This window comes from Pocillopora damicornis, chromosome 1 (genome assembly GCF_964200805.1).
Source record: "Pocillopora damicornis chromosome 1, jaPocDami1.2, whole genome shotgun sequence".
NCBI classification, from domain to species: domain Eukaryota; kingdom Metazoa; phylum Cnidaria; class Anthozoa; order Scleractinia; family Pocilloporidae; genus Pocillopora; species Pocillopora damicornis.
The window spans coordinates 40,266,375-40,292,374 of record NC_142670.1 but is presented as its reverse complement, the minus strand read 5'-3'; the positions used below and the strand labels follow the sequence as shown (position 1 = coordinate 40,292,374).

Below are 26,000 nucleotides of genomic sequence, written 5' to 3'. Positions count from 1 at the left end.
TAAAAACCGCAGCCTTTGGTTCGAGATTAAAGTAGTTGTTAATCGGATATTGGCAATATGTCAGAGGAAGAGAACGGGTCGTTTGGAAGAAAGTTCCTTGAGATAGAAGGTTCTGCCTTTTGCTTGCTTTTAATTGCGATAAACGATCGTTTAATTTCTATTTAAGTTCACAAGGAAGTGAGGTATTTGTCGGTGTAGGTAGGTTTAAGTTGTCCAACTCTGAAAAAGAGAACGCGACCAAAATTTTAAAAGTAAAGACGATGTGACATTTTGTGTAACATTTTTCCTTTTTTCCCACAAGTGACAAGATAATGACTCGTTTGCCTAAAGGGGTGTGTTCAGTGGTTGTGCAAGAACATTCTTGTTTATCTAGGAGGTTAGAGACCATTCAATGCTTTGTGATACAGTATGTTTAGAAAAGAAATGAAAATAAACCTCTTAAGTATTTGTTTAGCGGTCCCCTGGGAGAAAATGTTTTTGATGTGCTCTTAATTTATGCCTGAATATGTACGCGTAGTTTATACAGCTTCACTGAGTAACAGTACCTTAGCTAATTACCAAAGCGACTTTTGGAAAGCTACGCCCGGATATTGGTTTTCTTTTATAACTTGTATCGCGAATGTTTTTATGTACTGGAATCTAGTTTCTTGTACCAGTAATCAGTGAGGCACACCTTTATCTGCGGCGCTGAAGCATGACCTTGAATACTTCCACAGTATTGTCATTATCAATTATGAAAAATGTCTAAGAATGAAGCTTGTGGATGAGAATGCTGTCTACTGAAATAAACTCGGGATTTTCTATCTCGTAACTTAAATGCTGAGTTAATTGTGTTAACTGTTGAGTTTCATGTTTGCAAATAGTTATAGTTAATTTTCTTTATAAGCTATCAGAAAACCATCGACTATCATGATGAGCTCTGGGGCAAAATGTCTAAATGTTTCAACTGGATGTAGCAATTACAATCATCTCCTTTACTGAGGATTCTCATACACTTATTGAAAAATAATTCACAGGGGCGATATTTTGACTGAGTGCATTGAGACACAAACTTATCCAAAGTATGCACTGCTTAGGGCAAAACTGTGTGGTTCTCATGTTTGCTTCGTAAGCGTTTCTTCTTGGGCTAATTATTTGAACTTGTGGCTGTCAAATTTGTTTTTATGTAGTAAGTAGCGATTAGTAGCTTTGCTCATTGTCAATAGCGGTTCACCCAAAGCAAATAACTGCAGTCACATACCAACGCGTAACTTACAAATTTCGCTCAGAACGCAACCTAATTAAAAAATTTTAGTCAAGAATCACAGAGGAAAAATTAGAAAAATTATCTTTCACCCAGACTTCCTTTCGAGCGTTACGATTCCCTTACCAGAGTTGATTATGTCTGTTCGATTAACAGAGAGCAAAAGCAAAGTAAACAGAAGATGTCTATTTAATGCTGAGAAAAAGTCAAGCGAATAGAAGCGCGTGGTTTTAAGGAAACATTTCATCGATAGAAGTGTATAGAAAACTTTCCAGAATTGAAAATTAACCTAGCTTTTGATTTCATTTGTAAGAAGGCAATCATAGGGGCTCACATTTGGAGGGATTTTGTTTCAGCTTCCGGAGAAGCGATGGAAAACAACATTGTAGGCAAAACTTTCTGAAAAGCTACAAGATTGAATAAAAAATTAAGACTAAACGTGGGTTAACCTATTGAGTTTTAATCAACTTGGCCTGGTCGTTGTTTGACTTCTTTTAGATGATTTTCAAATTTTTAGAGTTAACCGCCTCCGTTGTGTTCGTGATCGATCACGGTTCACCTCATATGACCTTCGTGACGAACCTGCAATAGACGATTGTTGAACCTAATTAATACAGCTTTACAGCCCAAAGTCAACAACTGTTGTCCATTGCTGATATCTTTCTGATATCTGATATCGCAGCCTTTGGTTCGAGTTTAAAGTAGTTGTTTATCGGATATCGGCAAGAAGTCAGACGAAGGGAACAGGTCGTTTGAAAGAAAAATTCGTTGGGATAAAAGGTTCCGGCGCCTTTTGCTTGCCTTAAATAGCGATAAATGATCGTTTAATTTACATAAAAGTTCACAAGAAAGCAAGGTATTTGTCGGTGTAGGTAGGATTAAGTTGTCCAACTCTGAAAAAGAGAACGCGACCAGAATTTTGAAAGTAAAGACGATGTGACATTTTGTAACATTTTTCCTTTTTTCCCACAAGTGACAAGATAACAACTCATTTGCTTAAATGGGTGTGTTCAACGGTTGCGCAAGAAAATTCTTATTACTCTAGGAGGTTAAGGACCATTTAATGCTTTGTGATACACTATGTTTGCAAAAGTATTGAAAATAAACCTCTTAAGTATTTGTTAAGCGGCCCCCTAGGAGAAAATGCTTCTGATGTACGGTTAATTTATGCCTGAACACGTAGGCATAGTTTGTACAGCTTCACTGAGTAACAGTATCTTAGCTAATTACCCAAGCGACTTCTGAAAAGTTACGGCCAAGTATAGGGGCGATATTTTGCCAGAGTGCATTGAGACATAAACTTTTCCAAAGTATGCATTGCTTTTTCCCTTTAGTCGAAATTATTTGAACTTGTGGCTGTCAATTTTGTTTTGAATTTGCCGTAAGACCTTTGAACACACTCCCTGCGGGGAACTGAGCCATCATCGTGTCACGTCTTGGAACAGAACAGTATCTGCTGATTTGGTGGAGCCTCTATGATCTTGACATTTTTGACAGGTCTCTGGATTTATGACCATATCTGGAAGTCGTTCATCACCGTCATTATGAGTGATAAATTGAGAGCGCAACCCTCACAACCTCAAACCTGACAAGAAGCCAAAGAAGTTACATCGACCTGTTGAGAAGTGAAGATTCAAGGTAAAGTCTTCCTAACTAATCTATGTTTCACATCTATATCCCTTATGCACACATTATGTTGTTTCTATAGACTTATAGGTAGAGCAAATGTCTTGAAAAGTTAGCGAATTGGTGGGATATCCCCTCCTCATAGAAGTATTAACACTCCTGTAGAGGCTTCCGTCTAAAGAAATTGGGATAAGCTCTGGCGGTGTGGAATACTAAGAGCCGTATGACTCGGCAGTAATGTACTTGCCTTTGTGATTAAAAGATTGTCTACGTTCTGTTTTCCAGAGATGACTGACCAGGTATTGGTCTTTGAGAAGGACAACTTTGGCGGGAGAAAAGGGGTAAGATATTGAGTTAAATGAGATTTACTGCGAGATATTTTCCTCAGGCTTTAGATAGAAAAGAGTTGGAAAAGGTGCGATAGCATGGACGAAAAACTTAAGGCAGTTTCTTTTGACAGCTTGACCAGTGACGCAAAATGTAATTAGCTCATTATTACTTTGCAAGCGAAGGTCTTTCATGAGAGCAGATGGTCATTTTTTGTGGTTATGCAGATGAAATGCGTTCTGTGGTATATTGTTCCGAGGCCATAGGTTTTCTTTGGTTATGATATTTTACAAAACCTTTTTAACGTAAGATTTTGTTTCAGTATCTATTACTTACTCGACAAAGCTTTCGGCAGTTCTAGGAAAGGATGATAGAATTCTATGTAGTAACCGAAGTCGTCTTTTGTAGTATGTTTAAAGCTTTACTTACGACAAATTATCCAGAAAGCACGTGAAGAAAATTGATAGAATGATTAGTTGAAGGAAGGCTTTTTAAAGTATAAAGCCCAATTTTTTAAACTTCTGTACCAGTAAATGCATACTCTCTAAAAGGTACAATTACTAATCATATCTTGGGTCCATATGGTTTCTCGCCATAGAGTATTACCGAGAACAACCCGGACCTATCTGTTGCTCCAGTAAACCTTCCCAATGGAGCGTACTCCGTGAAGGTCGGAGCTAATCAAAGCTCGTGGCAGGCGTACCCAGAGATCAACTACCATGGAAATCCCGCCACTTTGTCCTCTGGGAAAGATTATCCAAACCCCGCGAGTATGGGCCTTACTAGCCCCATCAAGAGCATGAAGACTTCATCCTGAAGCAATTCAGAAGAAGACAGAGTGGAAGTATTTGAAGCAATCTAGCTATATTTAAGAAGTTAAAGTTAAGTTAAAGTTAAGTTAAATTCAAGGTTGCAATTTTGTGCTTCACATAAGCTAAACTGTCCACGGTCTAATAAAAGAATGTCATTCTTCAAGCTGTGAGTCGTTTTTGTTCCATGCATGATTAACAGTGCTATTCAATGGGGCGTAATTCCGTGATAGCAAAGAAAAGCGTCACCCAGATCAGAGGCATTTAAATAAACTAATTAGACAGAAATTAAATTGATACGTTTTCCAGCCAGCCTATAGAAGGAAGACTGAGTTTGTTAAGCCACCTCGTCGCTTCCATGCATTATTTTCTCCCTTTTTTCTGTCTCATCTCTCCTCTTTAGGCAAAGTTTGCGCGAAATTCTCACCCAAATGGAATATTAACTCACGAAAATGTTATGTTATCAATCTCAGCTCTGATACTGCAAGACTGAAAATTATAACGTTGTATTGGGCACTTAACTTCGTGAAACACGAGGCAACATATATTTGGAGGACGTTGACCGTTTTTCCCGTTGAGCCCAACAAGTCTCTCAATAATGTGGTTTTACTGGCAGGATATTATCAAGTTTGGCCTAAATTAAATATGAAATCAGCCGTAAGAGTATTGACATCTAAGACATCTAGGACTTCAAAGACATCCAAAGGAATTCTATCCTTTAATGAATGCTGATATTTTTATACCATTATGATATTAATTTTTACCTAAGGGTAAATTAGCTGAAGTAGAGAGAAACGATACTACTAAAGCATCATTAGATAACATTACATGACATTACATAACAGAGATGCAAGAGCCATTACTCAGCTAATGTTTTGGAAGCCAATATCGATTTCCTCAAGCGGTTAAAAAAAATTACTTGTTCTTGATGAGGACTATGTCGGGAAAAAATCGATTACACCATCATTTACATCATAGCTTCTGACAACAGCACTTGTAAGGACCACCCTCTCGTGGATGATTAATGACAAATAATGTTTTGCCTGGGTTCAACCCATGTACTGTTACGAAGAATTTCTAAAAACATTTGAAAATTGTTAGGTTTCGGCCAAATTATAGTGGAAAGGTCACTACTGGTTGGCCTTGCTCTCTTTTCTAAGAACATGAATAACAAATCAAAGAATATCTATGGCCAACTTTTGGATAAGGTAACGTGGAAATTATACTTGACAAATATAACGCTAATGTCAAGATTACAGAGGCTCCACCCAATCACCAGATATTTTTTTGTTCCGAGAAGTGGCAGGTCGATGGCTTGATTTCCGGCAGGGGGTGTGTTCAAAGGTCTTACAGCAAATTCTTGTTTACATTCCCAACCAATATCGCAAAATTACCGACAAGGAAGTTCTAAGTTATGCAATGTTGGCTAAGGTCATCAAAACAAACCTCTTGAGTCCTAAGATTCAGAAGAATATGCAGAGGTCAGAAGAGCTGTCGCCATTGCACCACAAAGACACGGGAGGAACATTTGTCTATTCTAGTTGGGCACAGGTATTTCTTGATATATTTTTGTCTTTGGCCAAAGAGTATTTTTAAACTCCAGGAACAACGGTATGGAGAGAGTGCCGATTTTTAACAACTCTCTAGTTATAGTGGGAGAACTCGCCCACATTTTCCCCCATTTTTTATTGCACAAGTGTCATTTACAGCTTTCCTTGTGGAAATGGACACAAAGGACAAACATAGAATAAAGGAAGTTAAACTTTTCGTTCTGTCTCGCACAGCTTTCCGAAGAAAATGGCATATTAATCCGTCAAGTTGATATTCTTTGAACGTGAAAACTACGGTGGAAATTACGTGGTATGGCCTTGGCAATTTAAATGCTTTTTTTTCGTTATCAACTGTTTAACTGTTAACCTTTAGAAAATGATCCTTGTGGCAATATTTACGGATTTCTGAAATGGGTGCGTCCTACATTTTCCAATGAAATTCTTGTGACGTCCGGATCAAATCTGATCGAACATGATCGAACGCATTCGTTTAGATGTTTTTCCCGGGCCTACGATCCATTTGACCAGCTTCATACCTCGACTCGTGGCGCTGACCAAAAGGATTGTATCACATGAGTAAAGACTGTCACACTAATAGGTGCATGCTGATAGAGGGAAATTTGAAGTGAATTCTTACATCGTTGCATATCTCTGCTGTGCTATGAGAGAGCTTTCAATATACCTCCCGACCTCGGGCGAGAATCTTCCTCACTTACTGTTAAGGTTTTATGGCTGTATCCCCCTAGAATAAGATTTTACAAGATTCTTAGGCTTAAGCTCGTAAAAAAAAAAAAAGACTATCCGTACTCGTGAACAACAACTTCTCTCGAAGGCTTAACCCCTCAATCCCTAAGAGTGACTAGGATCTAATTTCTCATTTCAATATCACCCCTGAATCAAAATTCAGACTTCTGTACAAATATCACTGCAGGAACTCAGTGAGGGCTCCAACGACTTAACAAAGAAGCTTCCGAGGGGAGGTTCGTCTATAATTGTACAGGAAAACGCCGGTCGATGGAGGGCTTTTACTGAAGTAACCTACCAGGGTGCATATGCTATTTTGGAGCCTGGTAAAAGATACAAGTCTCTTGAAGAAACGGGACTCGGAAACCCTGTTAAAAGCTTTCGTAAAGAGTTTTGAGAGGTCCTACAAGTATTTTGATTGTAAAAGTTTCAGTATATTTAGTTTGTTATTGATGTTTGTATACCTCTGAGTGCCTGAGAAGAAGAATAAATTCGCTTGTTTTTTTCTGAATGACAGTATCATTGTGTTCTCTTTCCTCTCTCGCCACTATCACAACACTGTCTTGTTACTCAGCACTAGACTGATTCTCCCATTCCCTGTTTTGAAAGTATTAAGAGCGTATTAGAGCTAATCTGAGATCATGATCTCTCTCCTTAGACGTCTTCTCCTTCGTCTTCCACTATTGCAGATAAAAATTCAGCAAGGTTGTATTGTTTATAACGATTAATCTACTGGGGCTTCTAGTGAATTTTTGATATGGTTTAATAGCTTTGTAAACAGTTTTAATAATCATGATTGTTCCTCAAGCTTTGTCCCCCAAATTGTTAAAAAAAAAACAACAAAGAAACACGAAACCTCACATAACGTTTGGCTAACTAGACAATTTGCGTTCGACGTTAGGAAAACGCATACTATTCGTGTGGCTTCTTTCTAGATGCTGTGCGATGTCATGGTTTGGGCGCCAAGTCAAAAAGATCAATTTTTAAGCTGGATCAAACGCACTTCACTAATCCATGATTATTGCGGGCTTAAGACGCCTAATCGGGGGACGGGTGGGTGAGTGCGGTTGACTTTGCTTGGACTGTTACAAACGAAATGCTTGATGGGTAATGAATGTTAGAAATAGCGGAGATACTCTTTGTTCTGCTTCTCGTTGGCGTAATGGGAATTTCCTATGCAGGAGGAGTTTTCTTCGTGAAAATAATCAAGACGAATACTCTTTAGCGATGTTGGTAAGTCTGTTTCTGTGCCTCCGTGTCGATATAAATTATAATGATTATGCAACGAAATCGTCACAAACAGATAGCTTTAGTAAAATTCTGCCAACTTGGAGACTGCGCTGCCAAGAGACTGAATGTCCAGAAGATTCTCAAACATGGTGTCCAAATAGAGTCGGATCTTTTGGTTAGACGGCCTTGCAAGAAGCTGCAAACGTAGGTCACTCGGCTTCGGTATCACTCCTTAATGCTTACAAGGTGACCGCGACCTCAATTCTTTAGGTTCCGAGGGAGAAACTGCACCTCACAAATGTATAATCAATAACGACTTGAAAATTATGAAGGTTTTGCTATTTTCGGGATGTGAGGTAGATGTGAGGAACACTGGGGGGCATTCTACTGTTCATGTAGCTGCCTGACTTCATTGATAATTTTGAGGCAGCAAGGTTGTTGTTGAGTTATAATGCGAATGTGAGGCTGTGAGATTGGCGGAACCAAACACTATCACATAGAGCGGCTTTTAAGCTAAGAGAAAAAGAAACGTTGTGTGGGGAGGGGTTACTTGTCACGTTGCCCATCAGAAACTCAGCCACCCCACCGCCATATAAACTTCGTACATCAAGCATTACAACTTCTCAGAAAATCCTAAAGCTGTATAATAAAATTGAGACAGAACTTGCTAATTAGATAAGCCTATTTTTTTGAGAGAATACTGTTAATGATCAGAGTCGTTTGTCATATCAGCATATTCCTGTCAGGTACCCTTTATTAGGGAATACTCTTAAAACATCAGACCTGGTCAATTGGGAATTGGTTTCTCTTGAAAATCATTTAAACAAATGGTAAGCACCATTTCTTGTCTTCCAGTCTGCAAAGAATGATGGAGAGGAAAGGTAACCCTCAGTTCAATGGTGGGTAAGAGAAGAAACACTTGTCTGTGGATTCGCACAGATGAACCAACCAGGAACTTTAGTAGGACCCTCCAGGGGGGAGTCTCTTAACAGGGAAACATACTCCAGATGGATGGAGTTGTCATACATAAAAAGACCCCCTTCTCATCTCTCTCCCCCCTCTTAAGCTTTAAGGCCCATTTATTTTTAATTTGTTTTTATTATTGTTTAGCCAGGGGTAGTACTTCAGTAGTGGAGCTTCTTCTTGACAATGGAAGTGATGTCTTGCTCACAGATGACCAGAGTAACACCTCATTGCACCTTTTTGCAGCATGGGGAAGTGCACCAACTGTTAACTTACTTCTTGCTGCTGGGTCAGATATTAATGCATTGAACAGAAAGACAACTGCTGATGTTGTCAGTCAGTCAGCAGAAGTCTCCTTAGCACTTCATGCTGTTGCTTGTCAAGCACCTTAGCTACAATACTTTTGCATTTCAGGAAATTGCTCTCTTAGGATCCTGTTAAAAAGATCAGTTGGCCTCCAGTGTCCAAGTTTTTATCAAATTACTTTGAAAATATTTTTCTGGTATTTTTCTTTAATTCAGAGTAGTGCTCAGATGCAGGTTTATATGTCAACATTGTTATTCTGAGTGCAGTAGTGTGAGTAGTAAGAATTTTAGGTCTTTGACCTACAGAACTTTTATAGATATCATTGCTACTGCTGATGTTGTATTTATAGTCCATAATGATTTTTTTTTAGAAATAGTTTGCTTTGTGAAACACAGGCTTTAATGCTATTAGATAGATTTGTTATGTACTTGTTTATTAAATATTTTAAAATTCTGCAGTAGATTGATTGTATCATGTTTGTTTAACTGTTAAGAGTGACTAACATTGAATTTCTCCTTAAAAATCATATCACCCCTGAATCAAACATGAAGGTTGTGAGAATAAAGAAAATGATCACTAAAGAAGCTCTTGATTGTTTAACAAATTCTCCCAGAGAATTCAGAGAATTCTCTCTGAGAACAGTATGGAAAATATGCATACTGATATTGGGTGTAAAGGGTCACAATAAAACAAGTGTCCTATTGTTTTGTTGTTTTTAATTCCTATTCTCCAAATAATTGCCTTCTTATAATCCCTTTTCTTAATCACCCATTTGTTATTATCAAACAAAAGTACCCCAAAATAGTGCTTCTCAAAATGTTAGAGTAAACTGAAAAATTTAGCAGTAGTGGCTCAATTCCCCAATTCCCTCAATCAATTCCCTTATTTCCTCAAAGTAGCTCAATTCCCTGATTTTAATGAGTCAGGTCTAGAAAAGGGGAGCGAAATAGTACTATCTTACTGTAAATTTCAAGAATAACGAGCCACTATTGTTGCTGACGGACTTCTTTGAGGACTTCTATGTTTGGAAATAGAACGAAAGAGACTGAACGAAGAAGAGATACCAGCCCATTGATCATCCGCGGGAATGGGACGAGGGCATGAAAGAAAAATATTTCCTCAGATATTTCAAACTCACTCTAATTATCCAATTTCCGGTTTTGTCTACAGCAACAAAAGCGGCAGCAGTTAGGACGCATGTCAGTCTCACAGATTGTAAGCTCAAATAATAAACCTTTTATTCAGTATTCTTTCCTTGAACACATATAGCAACAAACAGTTTTGTCTATCTTTGAAAATAGTGACGAGAAAGTTGTGATTATCCTCCATGCACTAACAGGGATGATTTATGTCAGTGTCATGAATGGGCCTTTATAGTGTTTAACTACTGGATATTACAGATTGATGAATGCCCAGAGTTGCTTGTCACTACCATCATTTAAATGTGATGATATGTTGCGAGGACTATTCTGTAAACCACTTATTGTAATGTTGGTTCCCTCAATAAAGATTGTATAAAAAAATATAGTCCTGATATCTGTGGAGACTCCCTAAGCCTATGTGCGTGTTTCAGTTGTAGGTCATTGAATATAATTATAGTGATATGTTCTTTTTGAAACACTTGGACAATTTTGTTTTTCATTATCAGCAAGAAGAGATAAAGAAGTAGCGCAGCCATAAGGTAGCAGAGTCAATGGAAGCAGGATCATCAATGATACAGACACAACCAGGGATAGGTTTTAATGGACATAGTTCATTTGGTCAGATGAGTAGTTTTGCAACTAGTGGCCCAGTTTTTCAGTCGACTGGCTTCTCATCTCCAGCAGCTACATTGAACCAACCTAGTAACTTATTCAGCACAAGTAATTCTACCAATCAAGTAAACCTGTTTGGACAGAGCAATGTCCCAGCAATGACTGGAAATGTTTTTGGGAATACTTTAAGTGCCAGCAATCAGCAAACTGGAATGACCAGTTTTCCTTTAACTGGCCATTCCACGACTATGTTTAGTACAAACTTAAGCCAATCAGCCGCTTCAAATACTGGCTTCTTTGGAGCAAAAACTGAATCAAAACCTGGAGTGTTTGGTTCTGTACCTTCGCAGACAGTGACTGGGGTTTTTCCGAGTGAATCCCAAGTACAGAAAGGCAATGGATCAAGCAGCTCAATGGTAGGTGTATCTGGTCATTTTTAACAGCAGCAAAAACAGAGGAGCAAAGCTGTTACTTTAATTTCACAAACTGGCCTAGGGCCTGACAATTTTTTCTCGTGGAGGGTGTTGGTGGGTAAGCTGAGCTGGTCCAGTGTTTCACCTTAGGGGTGAAAGGGAGTGATTGCTCTCAATGTGCCTAGTGACAAGGCACCCTTAATAAACTACTTTCCCTCGGAGAAAACGTAAACCTTTGAAAGCAAAGATAGCTGGTCATTTTTCTGGGAATCGTTTCGCCCAGAGTCAGGTCCGGCTAATAATTGTATTTGTTTTGCCCGAAGGAGAATGCACCCATTGTTTTATCACTACAATTTTACATTGAAGCAAAACTTACACCTTGTTCAGCTTGCACGTTGAGAATGGTACAGGAAAGAAAATGCAAGGAATATGAGTCTAAAGCCAACACTGTGCCGCCCAGTTTCTTAACCCTTTCACTCCTGGTATATATCAATATTTCAATTCTCCACATGATCTCGATACAATGCTTAGCAAACAGTTAAAGAGAATGAAAAGTATTATCAAATAAGGGCTGCTCCTTTGATACCGAATTCTCAACTTAAGCTAAGAATGAAATTATGGCGATATGTTTCGGGAATGTGCTCTCAGATCTTAGCACTGAAAGGACTTAAGCTTTTTCCCATTTCAAAGGGTCAGTTAGAACACAGGAAAGTAATTTAACTCCAGTTTTGCGACTTTATTTTTTTTCTTTCTGAGCAATCGCTTCCAAAGATATGAAGGTAGTCTTTACTTGCTGGATCTTGATAAAGGCAGGTCTATATGCGAATGAAGTCTTTTGAGGTGCCCTTTTAGCTCGCTTTCTTTGTCATTCTTGTCGCATCCATAAAACTTTCGATGGAATCATGATTTTGTGTTTATAAATCGATACGATCGTTACTTTTAGACAATATAACATTACTTCATTTCGTATATTTTGTCAAGAGTCTAAAACCAGAAGTTCAGTTGAAATCTTCGAGCGAAAGATACGAGAAAGTTATAGATCGTGTCTGTTTGTGATCTCTTTAGTTAGTCATTATCAAGTTTAAATTTTTCATCCTTACATTATTATTGTCATTAACAAGTTTGAATTTTTCTCCATGAGAGAAAAATGTTGAATGCAAAAACCAAGAATGTGTTGTGCATGTATTTCAGCGCTGTTTTGGTGGCAGCACCCTTGTGAAAAGACCAGAGATTTTTGTGCTGTTTCGTATTCACTGCTGTACGAATAAAATGGCATTGTTTGGTAATAACTATGGCTAAATAACTTTGAGCAGAAATTACATACTCATGTAGTGAATCGAAAGTTTATGAATCAAATTGGCGAGTTTTTTTGCGACATGAAATTTGGGGAAAGAAGACTTAATGCAGTGGGAATAACGGGCTTGAACTTGTTTTGATTTTTGTTCTCTCTACAGAGATTTACTCCAGAAGCCACCTCATCAATGGAACAGTCAACAACTGTACCTTTGAGTTGTAGTGAAGAAGATATGCAGGCCTTCAGGGCGGACAGTTTTGTGCTTGGAAAGATACCTGAGTGTCCACCACCATTAGAATTATGTTAACAGCTTTGATCCTTGAAAGGCTGAGATATTCTTGGCAGCTAGTATCTTGTAAAATTTAGCTTGAATTATTCATTTCTTCATTTTCTATTCCTGTCAATCCGGCTTCACCTTCCTAAACCGTCGTTGTCCGCTTTTGGTTCGCTAGCATCTCTTTGGTGTTTTTCTACCCGGACTTTATTGTTATGTTGGGTTGCAGTGACGGTAAAACTAGCTGCAGACCTCAACACCCTTTTACGAAAGGCACCAAGGACTCTCGGTCTGTCTTTTGTCAGTGATGGAGGTAAGTTTCTAAGAAAACTGTGGTGCTGCGTCGGTGGGAGAGTAACAAGTGAGTTGAAAACGTTAATTGGTCACCGTGGAGTGAAAAGGCTGACGTTTCGAGCGTTAGCCCTTCGTCAGAGCGATCCAACGAAGGGCTAACGCTCGAAACGTCAGCCTTTTCACTCATTACGGTGGCGAATTTATGTTTTTAACTCAGTAGTTAACACTAGACTACCTGTCGTTTCTCAGTCCTTTCTAATCTCTCTGTTCTCTAATATACAATTCTACTTACATCAATTTTACTTCACTCTGACTGTAACTCTGATTGATCTCTCTCTGATTCTAACACTTTGATTCTCACCGGCTGAATCTCACTCTTTTACTTCTTACTAACCACTACTCTAAAGTACATGCCTATATATTCACTATCGGTATAGGCATGAGTGGCCATGCTAGCTGACTGACCTTGAATATTAAACATTTGTTGTTAGATCACTAACCCTAACACTTTTACAAGAATCTCACAAATGCACAACAATGTATACTGAATGCTTCCGATCAACTGAATCCATCTTTGACTGTGTCAGCTAAAACAAGAACTTTCGTGTGGATCTAAAGCAAGATTAGTAGACAAGCTAAGCACTTGTACTGAAGAAAGATAGACAAGACAATTAATTTGGAAACTCGTAGCGAGAGCTTAAACCGAAATAACTTCGGACTTTTAATTCATACAGTGACTACATGCTAAATATTAACGAATGACCAAATTATACTGAACTAACTAAGTACTTCATAGCAGTCTGAACGGTTTCCTCTTAAAAACTCTTAAAATATTTATTCCTTATGAAGCGTGGATCAGTTGCATGAACACACACAATAGTTTTGGTGGACAGAATGGTATTCGCTCGACAATGTCTTCCGGCTTTCATTGAAATTTTCCTTGACAATTAGAACACAGATCTGTCAATGAGAATCTGCAAAGCAGAATCATGGCAAATGTAGATAGAACAGAAACGAGAATGTAATGAGAGAAATTCCATTGAAATTATTTGTACCGAATTATAGAGGCCGGAAAGCATTTTTGACTGAAAAGGATCACTGAAAGAAAGTTTAACTAAGAACACTGCATGGATAAATTTATATTTCTTCTTTCTGTTATTCATGTCTTGAACAAATTTGCCGCCATTATGACCGTACTGTTCACGCTTGGCTGCCATCTTGCGCCAAATTCTAACCCTTTTTAAGAAATAAGAAAAGAAAACCACCCATCCTGTCGATGGGTGGGTCGACTTTTGGAAAGCTACGCCCGGATATTGGTTTTCTTTTATAACTTGTATCGCGAATGCTTTTATGTACTGGAATCCAGTTTCTTGTACCAGTAATCAGTGAGGCACACCTTTATCTGTGGCACTGAAGCATGACCTTGAATACTTCCACAGTATTGTCATTATCAATTATGAAAAATGTCTAAGAATGAAGCTTGCGGATGAGAATGCTGTCTACTGAAATAAACTCGGGATTCTCTATCTTGTAACTTAAATGCTGAGTTAATTGTGTTAACTGTTGAGTTTCATGTTTGCAAATAGTGATAGTTAATTTTCTTTAGAAGCTATCAGAAAACCATCGGCTATCATGATGAGCTCTGGGGCAAAATGTCGAAATGTCTCAACTGGATGTAGCAATTACAATCATCTCCTTTACTAAGGATTCTCATACACTTATTCAAGAATAATTCACAAGGGCGATATTTTGACTGAGTGCATTGAGACACAAACTTATCCAAAGTATGCATTGCTTAGGGCAAAACTGTGTGGTTCTCATGTTTGCTTCGTAAGCGTTTCTTCTTGGGCTAATTATTTGAACTTGTGGCTGTCAAATTTGTTTTTTATGTAGTAAGTAGCGATTGGTAGCTTTGCTCATTGTTGATGGCGGTTCACCCGATGCAAATAACTGCAGTCACATACCAAAGCGTAACTTACAAATTTCACTCAGAACGCAACCTAATTAAGAAATTTTAGTCAAGAATTACAGAGGAAAAATTAGGAAAATTATCTTTCACTCAGACTTTCTTTCGAGCGCTACGATTCTCTTACCAGAGTTGATTATGTCTGTTCGATTAACAGAGAGCAAAAGCAAAGTAAACAGAAGATGTCTATTGAATGCTGAGAAAAAGTCAAGCGAATAGAAGCGCGTGGTTTTAAGGAAACATTTCATCGATAGAAGTGTATAGAAAACTTTCCAGAATTGAAAATTAACCTAGCTTTTGATTTCATTTGTAAGAAGGCAATCATAGGGGCTCACATTTGGAGGGGTTTTATTTCAGCTTCCGGAGAAGCGATGGAAAACAACATTGTAAGCAAAACTTTCTGAAAAGCTACAAGATTGAATAAAAAATTAAGACTAAACGTGGGTTAACCTATTGAGTTTTAATCAACTTGGCCTGGTTGTTGTTTGAATTCTTTTAGATGATTTTCAAATTTTTACAGAGTTTACCGCCTCCGTTGTGTTCGTGATCGATCACGGTTCACCTCATATGACCTTCGTGACGTATCTGCAATAGACGATTGCTAAACCCAATTAACACAGCTTTACAGCCCAAAGTCAACAACTGTTGTCCATTGCTGATATCTTTCTGATATCTGATATCGCAGCCTTTGGTTCGAGTTTAAAGTAGTTGTTTATCGGATACTGGCAAGAAATCAGAAGAAGGGAACAGGTCGTTTGAAAGAAAAAATTCGTTGGGACAAAAGGTTCCGGCGCCTTTTGCTTCCCTTAAATAGCGATAAATGATCGTTTAATTTATACTAAAGTTGACGAGAAAGTGAGGTATCTATCAGTGCGGGTAGGTTAACGATAAACCTACCCACACCGACAAATACTTCGCTTTCGACTCTCACCATTTTCATAGATAAACAATGAAAGAGAATTTCAGCATAAAACAGAATCTCAAAATGCTTGCAGAAAGATTGTTTCGACAGTGATGCCATGGATGACTATCGGCTGTTCTGATAAATGGCCATCAACAAGTTTACTGAGATGCTCAGAAGCCTGTTACAACGAGTTTCCTTTTGTTAACAGTGGATATATCCGAAAAAAAAGTTTAAATTGTTAAATCACGACATTTTTTTTTCGAACAATAAACAAAGCCATGGACATATCTATTGTGAGTCTATGTCTGTTTCACACCAATGTAGCAGGCCAAATAAAAGGTGGTCAACATCAGTTCATTAAGCTGAGTTAATATGATCTTTCGATATCTCATCACTTCACGTCCTCGAACATATTCCCTTCCCCCCCTCCCACAAGGTTACTGTCGATTCTGTCATGTTGTCAAACTCTGAAAAACGAAAAGCAACCAAACTTTTGAAAGTAGACGACGTGACTGTTTCCTTTTTTCCCACAAGCGACAAGATAACGACTTATTTGTCTAAAGGGGTGTGTTCCACGGTTGCTTATCTTGGAGGTTAACATGCCAAGATTAAAGACCATTCAAAGCTTTGTGATACACTATGTTTGCAAGAAAAACGAAAATAAACCTCCTAAGCTTTTGTTAAGCGATCCAGTGGGAGGGATGCTTTTGATGTGTGGTTAATTTATGCCTAAACATGTACGCGTTGTTTATACAGCTTCGCTGTGTAACAATATATGTGCTAATTACCAAAGCGACTTTTGGAAAGCTAAGGCCGAATATTGGTTTTCTTTTATAGTTTGTATCGCGAATGCTTTTCTGCACTGGCATCCAGTTTCTTGTACCAGTAATCAGTGAGGCACACCTTTATCTTTGGCACTGAAGCATGACCTTGAATACTTCCACAGTATTGTCATTTTCAACTGTCAAAAATGTCTTATAATCAAGCTTGCGGACAAGAATGCCGTCTACTAAAATAAACTCGGAATTCTCTATCTTGTAACGTGAACGTTAACGTTGAGTTGATCGTATAAACTGTTGAGTGTCATGTTGGCCCGGTTGTATTTTTTTTTTCTCTTAATTTTCGAATTGTTAGAGTGTTTACCGCCTCCGTTGTGTTCGTGGTTGATCACGGTTCACCTCATATGACTTTGGTGACAAACCTGCAATAGTGGATTGTTAAACCCAATTAATACAGCTTTACAGCTTAAAGCCAACAACTGTTGTCCATTGCTGATATCTCTTGAACAAGGCTACCTACATCATTAACTGAAAAGCTGGTCACCCACACATACTCGTTTTACAGTTTTGATAGTTTTGCTTTTGGAATATTAACAGGTTAATACTAAAAGAGCTCTCGGCATTTTGCGAGACTTATATTCCGAGCTGTTGAGTACTAGAGCAAGTTTATTGCAACTTGTTTCTTCTCACTGTTGAGGATCAACATTGATTGATTTCATCACCCCGGACGAATATGATCCCCTCTTAGAGCGAAAAGTGCCCTAACTACACAAAACTGAATTTCAAAATTATTGATTTGTGCAAAACCCATCAAACAAAATTGCTTCTGGTCGCCGCCAAAGAACTAGGATATGTTTGTATTCAATTTCTTTTTCGAATTTCCCTTTAAGTTCTTAGCTTCCCTTCTCTGTAGGTAGCTACGTAGATAGTGTCAAACAAGACAAATCACGGATAATTTGAGAATAAGGTTACTTATGATTCAATCGATTCTTTCGGATCCTTCTGTCTCACACGTTGATTTTATTTCGGCAGGGTTATCCACAGAAAGGTCCATGTTAGAATTCTTGAACTCCCTGAATTTGTTCATGTCGGTGAAGTTTCAGCGATAACTTCTGCAGTTCTTTCTGTTATTCATGTCTCTAACAAATTTGCCTCCATTATGACCGTACTGTTCACGCACGGCTGCCATCTTGCGCCAAATTCTAACCCTTTTAAGAAATAAGAAAAGAAAACCACCCATCCTGTCGATGGTAAACACTCATGTCATTCTCACCGCAAAATTTCCCTCCAGCTAAACACCTGTGTTCAGTGAGCAGAGTAAAAACCGCAGCCTTTGGTTCGAGATTAAAGTAGTTGTTAATCGGATATTGGCAATATATCAGAGGAAGAGAACGGTTCGTTTGGAAGAAAGTTCCTTGCCATAGAAGGTTCTGCCTTTTGCTTGCTTTTAATTGCGATAAACGATTGTTTAATTTCTATTTAAGTTCACTAGAAATTGAGGTAATTGTCGGTGTAGGTAGGATTAAGTTGTCCAACTCTGAAAAAGAGAACGCGACCAAAATTTTATAAGTAAAGACGATGCGACATTTTGTATAACATTTTTCCTTTTTTCCCACAAGTGACAAGATAATGACTCATTTGCCTAAAGGGGTGTGTTCAGTGGTTGCGCAAGAACATTCTTGTTTATCTAGGAGGTTAGAGACCAATCAATGCTTTGTGATACAGTATGTTTAGAAAAGTAATGAAAATAAACCTCTTAAGTATTTGTTAAGCGGTTCCCTGGGAGAAAATGTTTTTGATGTGCTCTTAATTTATGCCTGAATATGTACGCGTAGTTTATACAGCTTCACTGAGTAACAGTACCTTAGCTACTTACCAAAGCGACTTTTGGAAAGCTACGCCGAGATATTGGTTTTCTTTTATAATTTGTATCGTGAATGCTTTTATGTACTGGAATCCAGTTTCTTGTACCAGTAATCAGTGAGGCACACCTTTATTTGTGGCACTGAAGCATGACCTTGAATACCTTCACAGTATTGTCATTATCAATCATGAAAAATGTCTAAGAATGAAGCTTGCGGATGAGAATGCTGTCTACTGAAATAAACTCGGGATTTTCTATCTCATAACTTAAATGCTGAGTTAATTGTGTTAACTGTTGAGTTTCATGTTTGCAAATAGTTATAGTTAATTTTCTTTATAAGCTATCAGAAAACCATCGGCTATCATGATGAGCTCTGGGGCAAAATGTCTAAATGTTTCAACTGGATGTAGCAATTACAATCATCTCCTTTACTAAGGATTCTCATACACTTATTTAAAAATAATTCACAAGGGCGATATTTTGACTGAGTGCATTGAGACACAAACTTATCCAAAGTATGCACTGCTTAGGGCAAAATTGTGTTGTTCTCATGTTTGCTTCGTAAGCGGTTCTTCTTGGGCTAATTATTTGAACTTGTGGCTGTCAATTTTGTTTTTATGTAGTAAGTAGCGATTAGTAGCTTTGCTCATTGTCAATAGCGGTTCACCCAAAGCAAATAACTGCAGTCACATACCAACGCGTAACTTACAAATTTCGCTCAGAACGCAACCTAATTAAAAAATTTTAGTCAAGAATCACAGAGGAAAAATTAGAAAAATTATCGTTCACCCAGACTTCCTTTCGAGCGTTACGATTCCCTTACCAGAGTTGATTATGTCTGTTCGATTAACAGAGAGCAAAAGCAAAGTAAACAGAAGATGTCTATTGAATGCTGAGAAAAAGTCAAGCGAATAGAAGCCCGTGGTTTTAAGGAAACATTTCATCGATTGAAGTGTATAGAAAACTTTCCAGGATTGAAAATTAACCTAGCTTTTGATTTAATTTGTAAGAAGGCAATCATAGGGGCTCACAATTGGAGGGGTTTTATTTCAGCTTCCGGAGAAGCGATGGAAAATAACATTGTAAGCAAAACTTTCTGAAAAGCTAAAAGACTGAATAAAAAATTGAGACTAAACGTGGGTTAACCTATTGAGTTTTAATCAACTTGGCCTGGTTGTTGTTTAAATTCTTTTAGATGATTTTCAAATTTTTAGAGTTAACCGCCTCCGTTGTGTTCGTGATCGATCACGGTTCACCCCATATGACCTTCGTGACGAACCTGCAATAGACGATTGTTGAACCTAATTAATACAGCTTTACAGCCCAAAGTCAACAACTGTTGTCCATTGCTGATATCTTTCTGATATCTGATATCGCAGCCTTTGGTTCGAGTTTAAAGTATTTGTTAATCGGATATCGGCAAGAAGTCAGACGAAGGGAACAGGTCGTTCGAAAGAAAAATTCGTTGGGATAAAAGGTTCCGGCGCCTTTTGCTTGCCTTAAATAGCGATAAATGATCGTTTAATTTACATAAAAGTTCACAAGAAAGCGAGGTATTTGTCGGTGTAGGTAGGATTAAGTTGTCCAACTCTGAAAAAGAGAACGCGACCAGAATTTTGAAAGTAAAAACGATGTGACATTTTGTTACATTTTTCCTTTTTTCCCACAAGTGACAAGATAACAACTCATTTGCTTAAATGGGTGTGTTCAACGGTTGCGCAAGAAAATTCTTATTACTCTAGGAGGTTAAGGACCATTTAATGCTTTGTGATACACTATGTTTGCAAAAGTAATGAAAATAAACCTCTTAAGTATTTGTTAAGCGGCCCCCTAGGAGAAAATGCTTCTGATGTACGGTTAATTTATGCCTGAACACGTAGGCATAGTTTGTACAGCTTCACTGAGTAACAGTATCTTAGCTAATTACCCAAGCGACTTCTGAAAAGTTACGGCCAAATATAGGGGCGATATTTTGCCAGAGTGCATTGAGACATAAACTTTTCCAAAGTATGCATTGCTTTTTCCCTTAAGTCGAAATTATTTGAACTTGTGGCTGTCAATTTTGTTTTGAATTTGCCGTAAGACCTTTGAACACACCCCCTGAGGGGGAAATGAACCATCATCGTGTCACGTCTTGGAACAGAACAGTATCTGGTGATTTGGTGGAGCTCCTATGATCTTGACATTTTTGACAGGTCTCTGGATTTATGACCATATCTCGAAGTCGTTCATCACCGTCATTATGAGTGATAAATTGAGAGCGCAACCCTCACAACCTCAAACCTGACAAGAAGCCAAAGAAGTTACATCGACCTGTTTAGAAGTGAAAATTCAAGGTAAAGTCTTCCTAACTAATCTATGTTCCACATCTATATCCCTTATGCACACATTATGTTGTTTCTATAGACTTATAGGTAGAGCAAACGTCTTGAAAAGTTAGCGAATTGGTGGGATATCCCACCATCATAGAAGTATTAACACTCCTGTAGAGGCTTCCGTCTAAGGAAATTGGGATGAGCTCTGGCGGTATGGAATACTAAGAGCCGTATGACTCGGCAGTAATATACTTGCCTTTGTGATTAAAAGATTGTTTACGTTCTGTTTTCCAGAGATGAGTAACCAGATATTGCTTTTTGATGGGTAAGGATATAGCGGGACAGAAGCGGTAAGATGATGAATTAAATGAGATTTACTGCGAGATTTTTTCCTCAGGCTTTAGATAGAAAAGGGTTGGAAAAGATGCAATAGCATGGACCTAAAACATAAGGCAGTTTCTTTTGACAGCTTTACGAGTGACGCAAAATGCACTCAACTCATTATCACTCTGCAAGCGAATATCTTTCATGAGAACAGATGGTCATTTTTAACGTGTGGTTACGCAAATGAAATGCGTTCTGTGGTATATTGTTCCGAGGCAGAAAACTCAAGAGGTTTGTTATCAGATGTAAGCGGGAGAGAACCTTGCAAACAAAGATCATCGCGTTCAAATGCAAAAATTTATTGAGGGTGAGGTGAAATGTGACATAGGAACGGAAAATAGGCGAATTTGGCTCGTGAAGGCAAAGAAATATTTTAATTGTAGCGTCTAAATTTGATAAATTTTGCTACCGGAAATTTGATAAACGCAGGATTTCATTTTGTACTGGTTTTGTAGAACGCCTGAGGCATGCGTTTATTATTCTGCGAAGTTGGATGGTTGCCATGATCATTCTGGATTTCTCCGTGACTCGAGCCAAGTCACAAAGTGAGACCGATAAATTCTTGAGACTTTTTTTAGAGTTCTTTCAGCTACTTTAATCTTTACAACGCAAGTTTTGATCAAAATAATTGATCTTCTTCTATTAAATAACACATCTTCAGAAAGAGTTTGAGTCTCCAAGAACATACCGACCCAAATTCTAACCCTAAGCAACCCTAAGCAAATTTTTCGTGTTATAAACATAATCAATTCAAAGGATTTATGGTCGAAAACGGAGCCAAAAATTCCATACTAGTAACGCAACCTTAATTGCTACAGGACCACTACTAGCAAGTTGACATACATGTTTCATTTGCACATTACTTTATCCACACGTTGGCCATAGGTTTTTTTTGGTTATGATACTGTACAAAACCGTTTTAACGAAAGATTTTGTTTCAGTATCTATTACTTACTCGAAAAAACTTTCGACAGTTTTAGGAAAGGATGATAGAGTTTTATGTAGTAACCCAGGTCGTCTTTTGAAGTACTTTTAAAGCTTTACTTACGACAAATTATCCAGAAAGCACATGAAGAAAATTGATAGAATGATCAGTTGAAGGAAGGCTTTTTAAAGTATAAAGCCCAATTTTCTTAACTTCTGTACTAGTAAATGCATACTCTCTAAAAGGTAGAATTACTGATCAGATGTTGGGTTCATATGGTTTCTCGCCATAGCCTCTTACCGCGGACAGCTGGGACCTAACTCAAGCTCCAACAAACCTTACCAAAGGGGCGTCCTCCGTGAAGATCGGAGATGATCAAAGCCGGTGGCAGGCGTTCCCAAACACCGGCTACCAAGGAACTCCCGTCTATTTCCTCTGAAAAGGATATGTCGATGATGTTATTTCTGCGGTATCCGGAAATGAAGCGGAGCGACTCTTATCGCATTTGAATTCAGTAGAGACGTCGTGGACAAGCGAGTGGGTTTTGGTTTTGGTTAGGATCGGGTTGGTTTACGACCCGACCCAAGCCTTCCTCGTTTTTTACTCCTGGCGAGTCGCGCGTGACGCGCCGTTTACTATTTCGTTCCATTTTATAAACTGAACTTCTGAAACAGGCTACTGGTTGAATCAAGAACCAAATAAAAGAAGGTTCTAGCCTGCAGAACAGAGGTGATTTTTTATTTTACTGCGTTTTCCAGGCGTGTAGGGGCAAAAGCGCGTCACGCGCGACTCGCTAAGTCGCGCTCGCCTCGTGCGCTCGTTCTGTAGGGCCTGGTTGGTCAAAACACGAGGTACCTACTACATCCACAGTATACAAGTAAAAGGCTATTTACACTTCTACAAGTGATACATCCATCTCGGTGATAATCTCAACTCGGATTCGTTTCCAGTCGTTTTCCTTGAATTTTTTATTATTTTCCCAAACCAAACTTGTGAGTCGCGCGAAAGTAAATATAGTTTCAACCGATATTTACATCATCCACTACTGCTAAAGAAAGCTTTCTGACTAGTATGCGTGATGGTCACTTTGCAAGTTGGGAGGACATCGTTTCTCGGTTCCAGACCCCTCTCCAAAAAAAAACAAACAGGTAGGTGACACGCGGAAGTGAAGCTGCATAATTGACGAACAAACTCACAGTAAACAAGATGGATCTCCAGAATTTGAAAGTTGCCTGTGCGATTTTGATTTCTCTTCTTATAAGCCAGAATGTTATTGTCTTGGGGTTCAAAGTGATTCAAGACAGTGGCTGTAAAAAAGTTTTGCTACAGGCACCAAACCATATCGTAACTAAAAAGGGCAAACTTCGCAGTTCAAAAGTCGCAGTAGGATACGAGGTCTGTGCAAAAATAGGCGATTGCATCTATTACTGCCCAGGCGATGGAATATGTTGCTCGCCCGGAAATCCAAACTCCAAATGCTGTCCGGCAGACTATCCTTTATGCCTACCTGAAGGATGTTGTCCAGAAGGATATCCAAAGGTGTGCGGTCGGTATTGCTGCAAGGAGGACAGCTTCTGCTGCAATGGCGAACATTGCTGCTCTAGTGAAGAGGCTTGTTGCGGGAAAGACAAATGCTGTACGCAAAAGGCTCCTTGTTGTAAATACGGTGAGTCCAAAGAATGCTGTGACGAGAACCTTCAGGCGTGTTGTGATGGCTATGGATGTGTTGATCCGTGCGCGTCTCAGTTCGACGCTATCGGATGTCAGTTGACTGGTCTTTCCTCCGATAGCGTCTTTGGTTTTTGTAAATTTGGGAGAAAACTTTGGCGAATATTGCGACCTGACGAAATTCCCAAAGTCGGACTTATAGCAAAAAATCCCCAAGCGTCTAAAAAAGTTATATCACACGTTAACTGCGGAAGTCGGGAAGGGTACAAATCGCAGTTCATATCAACAACAGCGTTTTACCATGTTGCACTGCATTATAAGGCAGAAGGAGAGGAAAAAGGCTTGACCGGATTACGAATCGCCGAGATTGACCTTGACGATTTGTCTGAGACTTGCAAATTGGAGATAGTGGACTTAACAACTGCGGAAAACCGAGACAAATACTTAGGAAATGCTGTTTGTAAGAATTTTGCTGAGGCTTCCTGTGAGGTGCTTCTTAAATGCGATGAGCCAATCCCATGTCATGTCGTTGATCCCCCTGAAGAGAAAACATCTTCGAAAGACTCTGGAGAACTGTGAGAACAGTTTTAAAATTGCCCAGCTAATAGGGAGATCAGATATCAATGTTCTTTTAAGTGAGCGGAGGTAGGGAAATATAGTTTGTTAAAATGTTATTTTTAGTCATTTAATTGCTATGGTGTGTTCTTACAAAATTTCGATCCATTGCCGATAGAAAAGTTTTTTTTTAAAAGGATATGCATTTTACGTTAGATTTATTTGATTTAGACGGATTTTTCCTTGTTTTAATGTCACGGATTTCTTCTAAGTAGTGGGCACTATAATAAGATCCTAATTTAGGCCCCGAGGCCACTGTTTGTAATGAAATATAGGAAGGGAAACTTCTCCTTAGTGTTCGTAACATAGACAAGCAATTCTTAAATAAAAATTGTCTTCATGAAGCAGCCTTTCTTGAACTGCGTAGAACAATATAGATTGTGCGTATCATTTAACTGTTCCTGGGAACGCGACGAAATTAGTACCTTACATCTTCGACGGCGGTTTGGTTTGGCTCAGCTGCTATGCAAACTATTCATTTCCGATAGTTTTAAGGGATTGTGGTTCCGTTATTTTGGCTCTGTATAATGTTTAGAATTTATTACAGTTTTCTTACTAGTAACAAACATTAGCTTAGATGGAAATCTGCGACATTGTTGTAACGTGAAACAGAAAAAGAAATTGGTGTCACAACAGGGACTGGGGAAAAGTAGGATTTCAATTATTTGCCAAACTGGTACCACTCTTTTTCCAAAATCAATGTCACTTTCATGTACGTTAATTTCAAAAGTTTTGCTCTGTAAGTTTTGTGATGTTTGCAATAAAGACAATTTTACAATAGATGCCTAGTAAATGGACACTGACCCTGTTGTAGTCACCAACATATCCCAACGAAAATGTTCCCCCAAGCAAATGAACACATGGTATAGTCACCTAGTGATGCCTTAACCCTTTACACCTAACATCAGCATTTATATTCTCCATACTGTTCTCTGTACATTTATTGACATGCTGACAGGAAGAATTTGTCTAACAATCAAGAGTTTCTTTAGTCGGTGATCATTTCCTTTATTCTCATGACCTTAATGTGTGATTCAGTGGTGATATTGTAAGGAAAAATTAGAGGCTAGTCATTTTCAGGGATTTAAGGCAATAATTTCCCTCTCTGTTTAGCATGCAGTCTAATTGGCTTGAACTTCTGCATCTGAGGCGTCACAGAGTCTTTGCACACATGGGTTTTGGATGTGTGTCCAGCATGACAGTATAACTACTTTGGTAGCAGTGCAAAGTTTGGATACATACAATATTCGGATCAATATCAGTATCTGGGCAACTACCCACCCACCCCTCCCCTAACCCAACATTAACCCTAACTTGTTATCAATAGACTGTTGTTGAGTTAGGGGAGGGGTAGGTGGGCAGTTGCCCAGATACTGATATTGATCCCAATATTCTTTTGATCTACTCCAATGATCCTTCACTTTCCCCTTATTTGGCAAAACAATAATAAAACACTTCATTTGTACCGTTTGACATTTATTTTTCAGTTCTAGAATATTTTTAGATTGGACCCTACTGATTAAAAATTTTCATTACTATATAACTGGCACTTATCAATCAGAAGCCACATGAAACATTCTGAAACATTCTGAAACATTCTTTACTAATAAAGTGCACTGCTTGGTCAATTTTGCTTCCTATAAAAAATATCCAATAGCTGCTCTGACTCTTATTTCATTTTGCGACAAATTGCTTAAGCTTTCTTACTATCTCCACATACGTACAGTCACTAAGAACAGCTCAAATGTACCCC

The 26,000-nt window shown here is 38.5% G+C and overlaps 2 protein-coding genes and 5 long non-coding RNA genes across 9 annotated transcripts in view; 5 read left to right on the top strand and 2 right to left on the bottom strand.

Annotated features, from left to right (window-relative positions):
• Positions 1-4,171, top strand: part of LOC149053859 (uncharacterized) — a 36,668-nt gene extending 32,497 nt beyond the window's left edge. The window contains exons 1-3 of one of the 2 annotated variants that reach the window (XR_016183976.1): positions 1,947-2,881; positions 3,155-3,210; positions 3,795-4,171. This is a non-coding gene — a long non-coding RNA (uncharacterized LOC149053859). Of the gene's footprint in view, positions 1-1,946; positions 2,882-3,154; positions 3,211-3,794 lie in introns of those variants that run through there. The other variant, XR_016183975.1, reaches the window with a different exon arrangement.
• LOC149053856 (uncharacterized) overlaps positions 1-17,799 on the bottom strand; it is a 55,948-nt gene extending 38,149 nt beyond the window's left edge. Inside the window, exon 1 of the long non-coding RNA XR_016183997.1 lies at positions 17,750-17,799. This is a non-coding gene — a long non-coding RNA (uncharacterized LOC149053856). The remainder of the gene's footprint in view (positions 1-17,749) is intronic.
• LOC149053857 (uncharacterized) lies at positions 1,768-15,865 on the bottom strand. Its single transcript, XR_016184002.1, has 2 exons — positions 15,725-15,865; positions 1,768-1,825 (listed from the first exon to the last, which is right to left on the bottom strand). It is a non-coding gene; the product is annotated as an uncharacterized LOC149053857 (long non-coding RNA).
• Positions 5,428-6,803, top strand: LOC113667628 (uncharacterized). Of its 2 annotated transcripts, XR_016187185.1 has the most exons (3): positions 5,428-5,556; positions 5,790-5,865; positions 6,487-6,803. It is a non-coding gene; the product is annotated as an uncharacterized LOC113667628 (long non-coding RNA). The 2 variants fall into 2 exon arrangements; XR_016187174.1 differs by lacking the exon at positions 5,790-5,865 and having other exon boundaries at positions 5,434-5,556; positions 6,487-6,770.
• On the top strand, positions 7,404-9,260 carry LOC113667701 (uncharacterized). The gene is made up of 3 exons (XR_016183980.1): positions 7,404-7,532; positions 8,385-8,410; positions 8,640-9,260. It is a non-coding gene; the product is annotated as an uncharacterized LOC113667701 (long non-coding RNA).
• On the top strand, positions 10,447-13,326 carry LOC149053858 (uncharacterized). Its single transcript, XM_089197386.1, has 2 exons — positions 10,447-10,968; positions 12,420-13,326. Exons 1-2 carry the CDS (start codon positions 10,492-10,494, stop codon positions 12,564-12,566), a joined length of 624 nt encoding a protein of 207 aa, XP_089053512.1. The 5' UTR covers positions 10,447-10,491; the 3' UTR covers positions 12,567-13,326.
• Positions 17,800-23,079: 5,280 nt separating the features above from the next.
• On the top strand, positions 23,080-25,027 carry LOC113664723 (uncharacterized). Its single transcript, XM_027180350.2, has one exon. It carries the CDS (start codon positions 23,171-23,173, stop codon positions 24,209-24,211), a length of 1,041 nt encoding a protein of 346 aa, XP_027036151.2. The 5' UTR covers positions 23,080-23,170; the 3' UTR covers positions 24,212-25,027.
• Positions 25,028-26,000: the final 973 nt, after the last annotated feature.